This window comes from Taurulus bubalis (genome assembly GCF_910589615.1).
Source record: "Taurulus bubalis genome assembly, chromosome: 16".
Classification (NCBI taxonomy): domain Eukaryota; kingdom Metazoa; phylum Chordata; class Actinopteri; order Perciformes; family Cottidae; genus Taurulus; species Taurulus bubalis.
Genome location: NC_136604.1, coordinates 13414520 through 13420519, shown reverse-complemented (window position 1 = coordinate 13420519; position 6000 = coordinate 13414520). Strand labels below are relative to the sequence as shown.

The 6000-nt window shown below is 39.3% G+C and overlaps 1 protein-coding gene across 1 annotated transcript in view; it reads right to left on the bottom strand.

The window, feature by feature from the left end:
• Positions 1 to 252: 252 nt before the first annotated feature.
• rapgef5a (Rap guanine nucleotide exchange factor (GEF) 5a) overlaps positions 253 to 6000 on the bottom strand; it is a gene marked incomplete at its 5' end in the record, with an annotated part of 46549 nt that continues 40801 nt past the window's right edge. Inside the window, 7 exons of the mRNA XM_079232463.1 lie at positions 253 to 3675; positions 4010 to 4064; positions 4737 to 4801; positions 4953 to 5040; positions 5167 to 5217; positions 5297 to 5387; positions 5491 to 5660. Coding sequence (XP_079088589.1) covers positions 3557 to 3675; positions 4010 to 4064; positions 4737 to 4801; positions 4953 to 5040; positions 5167 to 5217; positions 5297 to 5387; positions 5491 to 5660 — 639 coding nt within the window. The 3' untranslated portion in view covers positions 253 to 3556. The remainder of the gene's footprint in view (positions 3676 to 4009; positions 4065 to 4736; positions 4802 to 4952; positions 5041 to 5166; positions 5218 to 5296; positions 5388 to 5490; positions 5661 to 6000) is intronic.

Here is a 6000-nt window from a genome sequence, read left to right as displayed (position 1 = left end):
GAATAGACATGAAAAAACACTTTTAGGATGAAAATGAACAAAATAAACGAGCCAGTGAAAAATCTGAAAATTATATATTGTAATGTCATTACTGTTTACTTGGAATGCTAATTGTGTTTATATCAGATGTTGGCACATTAATTACAGCTACATTAATTACAGCTTTGTGTGATATCAATGGTCAAATGCACTTGTACACAACCACACAGTATCTGAACAAAAGCCAAAGAAAGACAAGCTCACCCAGAGATGTCACATAAAACCAATAATTTATTATTTTTCAGTCAAATGTTGACATAGTAAAACGCTGCTTTAGAAAAGACATGTGGCTTCAGCTGTCAGAGGGTTGAGGGAACACGTATTGCTTTGTGACTGACTATTTTTTTCATTTACAACTGATAAATAATAACAACATACCAAACATGGGCATATATTTACACATCAACAATATTACAATAGTACAAAGCCTTCAATGTGTTCTCTCTTGCATTGTGAACTTTGTGTTTTTTGTTTCAACATGCAAACAGGTTTTAAAGAACGCAACTTTACACAGTCATGACTACGGCTGATAAAACACTAAATACACCTTCCTGTTGGTTTCCTGTCCGCTACAGCATTTGACACCAGAGGAAAGAGAAGAGCGTCATCACACAACTTGCTCTTCTGCTGCTCTGAAGTGACCACAAAACATAACTACAAGTACTTTTACATTCCAGAGATTGCAGCTTCACACCACAAACTTTGTGTCTTCTCAAGAATGAACTGACACATGAACCTCTGAACATGGCACATGAGCGTTTGTCACCTCAAAAATACGTAAATAAACAATATATTACAATAAATAAGTAATATAACAATTATACTGCTCTTTAAACACAATGAGCAGAGGTGTATTTGTGCATGTGTGCGTCATGTACAGGTTAACAGTAAAAAATAACTACCACATGGCCTTTCTATGACACTGAATATGAACAGACTATGGCTCTGATTTATCAGCTTTAGCAGTCAAAGAATCACTGACTTGGTTTCACAGAAATAATCTTCAAAATGAGACAACAAGTCAACGCTCTCAAGAGTTTGGCTGCTACAGGACAGCCTTATTGGTCTGGTACAACCCAAGATGGCACAATTTAGACATCGCAAAGTAACATAGTCTCCCTTTAAAGAGGGAATCCACCCCTTTTTTGAATGTTATTCTTATAATCTTCAATGGTTTATGAAATATTAGTGGATAGGAGTAACTCCTTGAGAGAATCTCAAGATTCACATGTAACACTTAATCCTACATCCACATACATTGAAATACCTAAATGGCTCAAGAAAGCTTTCAAGTAAGCTTTCAGTATATTAATCAATGTGGGTGACCATCAGTTGTTTCTGTTTTTAAAGCACAGTGACTAAGATGCTCATAACACACAAAACACAGTTAAACGTGAGTCTTGAGATCATCTCTGATCTTTTTCTGATAACGAAACAAAATGTGTTTTTGCCGCTAAAGATTTTTGGGAAGTCCCAGTCCTCCCGTGTCCATTTTATCCATTATGATCTGCAGAAGAAAGCAGCGATGTGCCCTGAAAGGCTTAGTGTTGAAATTATGACATTTGTGGCAACAACATTTCTACTGTGTAGCACTTTGACCCTGTGATTTATAACCATCCAAACAATGCAGGACGCATTGCAGTACATTTAGGATTTATTTGCCTTTGGATGTTTCCTCAGCAGAAATGTACCACTGGAGTGACTTACTGTACATGAACACATACAGGGCAAGGACAAAATACTCAAAAGGTCAGCCAGATGTTATGTTGTGGTTTTAGAGGGTGTGTCTTAATTTCTATGTATCATTGTCACTCAAATATGATTTCTAAATGATTCTCCTCATTCCATGCTGCATTTCTTTCCTGGTGACGACAGATGGAGATTAGCAACAAGACAAGACTAGTGCCTCAGTGATTTGAATAACAAATAGATGTTTTTCCACATGTCATGGCCATGTGAACAGGAAGCTTTTTATAAAGATCTGTTTGGTTCAGAAAGGATGTTAGGAGTGAAATTGTTCTGTGAACCAAAGCTGAGACGGAGCGAGTCATTCTTACTATAACGGTCTGTGCCTTTCTGCTTCCATTATTCTGTCCACACCCTGTGTTGGTTTTACCAGACAGTTTACACAAGACAACTTCTGAATGAAGTGATATTTTCAGTCAGTAAGAATGAATTTAAAAATCTCCTCAAGAACATGATTTTTTTTGACTAAAGCTTTGACCTAGCAAAGGTCTGTGGCGCTTAACTTATCTGTTGCTAAATACAAAATAAAGATACATAGTTCTGTGATGGGTGTTACTAGAGCAACGTAAGGAGAGCATGATACCATCACACACCTGAAAATCAGTCATCATAATGACCAAGGAAATACAATTCTGTGGTAAAAAGATCAACAGTTTATCTATGCTGCAGGACTCGGTGTGACATTTGGCACTGAAAAATAAATAGGTCCATATTATAGAGAATGGAAAATGATCCTAATCTGTTCACAAAAAACATTAAAGAGAAGAGCGCATGAGGAGTGTCAACCAGGACTCTCAAACTTAAAGGAGAACAAAAAACATTCACTCATCATCAACAGTTTATGAACTCTGGCACGTTCAGGAGCGCTCAAGTGTTTCCAACATCAGTCAGTCAATAGAAACCTCTCACAAAGCCTCCTTCACATGCCAGACACTGTTGACGTTGCACCTTTTGTCCCTCACTGAGGCTGCATATTTTTAGGTAAAAACCTCAGTGAGAAAAGGTAAAAATATGTCGGTATGTTAACGTGTTGCACTTCTCCAGCCCTGGTTGCTTTAAATAATATGCTACAACACAATAACCAGAAAAAAGCTCCACATCATACACCTAAATAACTATGGCATGTATCCTGGGTTTGCATGCATCACAAGGCAGGTATGTGGTATGCAGATGAAATTATATGAGACCAGTGATGGGGAAGATTGTGACCATCAGCTAATAAACACATTTAACTCGTCTACGGATTGCTTTGTGTTTGTAACTGATGAAGAGGCTGTTAAGTCCTTGTTGGCCTCTAGGGGGCGAGACTTGAAAAACTGAAGAAAAAAAAACGTTCTACCTGCGAAACAGGCTCATAAATAACCAAAAACATATCACAATAACAAAACTATTCAGTCCAATAGATACTGTACAAACTAATTACAGACTCTTCTTCTCTTCGTCTCAGTTTGGCTCCCTTCGTCCTGCTGCTGCATCTCTTCACAAAGCGTGTACGGACTTAAATCTTTTAACCACATATCCTTAATAAAGACATGATCAGGGTTTCAAAGCCTTTAGAGAAGCGGCAACTTTGTCTTCATGGGTCTTCATGGCACCTTATTGTCCACTTGGCACCCCCGGCTGGTGGTGTGACTTTGTTGCAGTGTATGTGTCAGTGTGTGGGATTATGACGTGAAAAGCATTCTCCATGTCACACATACTCGGTGTTGGCATTTCCACTGTGTCCGGTGTGTTTGTTTGTGCATCTGCGAGGGTTTGTGTGCGTCTGTCTTTAAGCACGTGGCTCCAGCTTGTGTGACAGCTCGAAAAGCGTCTGTTGATTGTCGATAATGTGCAGGTAATGAACGCTCGCCCTCACCTCCGCACTGTCGACCCCAATTACCTCGTTGCCTAAGAGACCGACACAAAACAGCACAATTAGTCACAAAAGAGTTTTCACTGCAGGAGAACACACACATTCACACACATTTGGTACAAACACAGACTGTATAAAGAGAGTAAAAGAAAAGTCTGGAAATGGTTGCTTAGAAACTGTAAGAGAGAACTGAATGGAACAGGTGCAGTACACAAACTCAGCATCAGGTGGCGTCAGATTCCTCACAATGAATAGAGCCGAGCATCAATACTTCATTCAAAATGAACAGTTTTTCACAAGAGGAAGGAGCCTGGAGAGCCCCTGGAGGTCAGCCTTTCAACAGAGTTCACTCAGATGGAGAAGACTCACCTGGCTGGTCGCTTTGGCAGTGGCGAATCATTCTCACTGTGTCTGCGATCATATGCTGTTGGTTTAGGAGAGATATGTTGCATCAGTGCAATACCAAACAGTAACAATCAAATGTTTAATGCACCATAGCACTTATATTACTACTAACGACTGCAACTAAGATTATTCTCATTATTGATTGATCTCCTGATTATTTTCTTGATTAATCGCTTGGTTTATAAAATAAAAAATTATAATAAAAAAGTATATCCCATTTTCTAAAATCCAAGGTGATGTCTTTATAATATAAAACATGGAAAAGGCAGGTAATCTCCATTTTTGAGAGGCTGAACACTGCATTTTCTGAGAATTATAAACAAAGAATCACTGACGGACTACTTAAAAATACGCAAACATATGATGAGAGCAGCTGTGGCTCAGTAGGTAGAGATGTCTTCCCCTAATCTCTGGGTTGGCAGTTAGATCCCCAGTCCACAAAGAACCCTTGGGCAAGACACTGAACTGCAAATAAGTCCCTCTGGTTTAGCCATCATCTTTGCATCTTAGCATGCTAACATCTATGTGTAAATGAGTGGATTAAAGGCAAACTGCAACAGAGAGCTATAAATGACTGCATCTACTATTAATGTGATCAATCAGTCATCTGTTGACGCAACTTGTCTTGTTATGAATGTAGTTACTAGATCACAATTTAAACAATCTATTTATTTTAAACGACTCTATTTACCAGTTTCTCAAAGTTGACCAGGTTGTCGTGGAAGGTCTTATTTCCCTCATGGATGAATGTGATATCTAGGAGTAGAGGACAAGTGTTTCATCATTGGTTCATTCAACAAAATAAAGTGTGTGTGTGTGGTGTGTGTGTGTGTGTGTGTGTATGTGTGTGTGTGTGTGTGTGTGTGTGTGTGTGTGTGTGTGTGTGTGTGTAGGTTAGAGATTATACCTTTCAAGAGAAGAGGCATGAAAGGGATCTTGGGAGGCTTCATTTTCTTGAAGGCTTCCCTATAGGCTTTGTGGTTCAGAGATGGATCCTGAAGAAAGAGAGAAAATAGAGTAAAAAGAAAGCAAAAGGAGAAAAGGAGAGATTATCAAGTCAAAAAAAGAGGAACGTATTTCTAGATTTGCATCTATTTTCATCTCTGTTGAGTAAGTCTCACCGTGATGAGCTCCAACTCTGAGAAAAGCTTCTTGAACTTCCCTGGACATTTCTGAAAGGAAGGGGTTTGGTCAGAATCCAGTTTAAAGCACTTCTATAAATACACGAAACGCAGCAATACTAACACTCACCTCCCAGGTTTGGTTGAGTCGGCTGACAGATGCTGTGTTCAAACCCATGATGATGGCAAATGCAGAGTTCAAATTTCTTTGGGCTTTACAACTACAGACACACAAAAATGTAAAACAAATATATCACAGTGCATAGACATCTTAATGTGTTTGATTGTGTATATTTCTTAGAGGGTGTATCTGTGTGATCTTACTGGGCTGCGATCTTGATGAACTTCTTAAGCAGCTGCACTCTCTTGTTGAGTGACACACACATGAGCACCTCGGACATGACCCACTCATTACAGCGCTGGAGCAGCACTGAGAGCGCCGCCGTGTGGCCGGTACCAGGAATACGGCTGAGGGTGTAGTAAGCGAGCTCTTGCTGCATGTGGAGGGAGGGAGAGTGTGAGTGAAAGACATCAAGCTTTTTAGAGAAATGCCCAAAGATAGCTGGTCCCATTTTCAGTAGAGCATTTGCATCTTTAATGTTTATGTTTAGCTCACAAAACGCTTAAGTTCAGTTTAAACCCTCAAGATCTTCTGTGACTTCTGTCTCGTAATGAATCAATGATGGTCTATAATCACAGCTCTTCCCTGTTCATTTGATTCATATAATCATAGTTTATTGTTGATATGATGATGGACATTTGTGGGACAAATTGTTCTACTTTATTGCACTTCACCCCCAAAAAGCCTCAGTGAGAGCTTTTTAGAGGAATGCC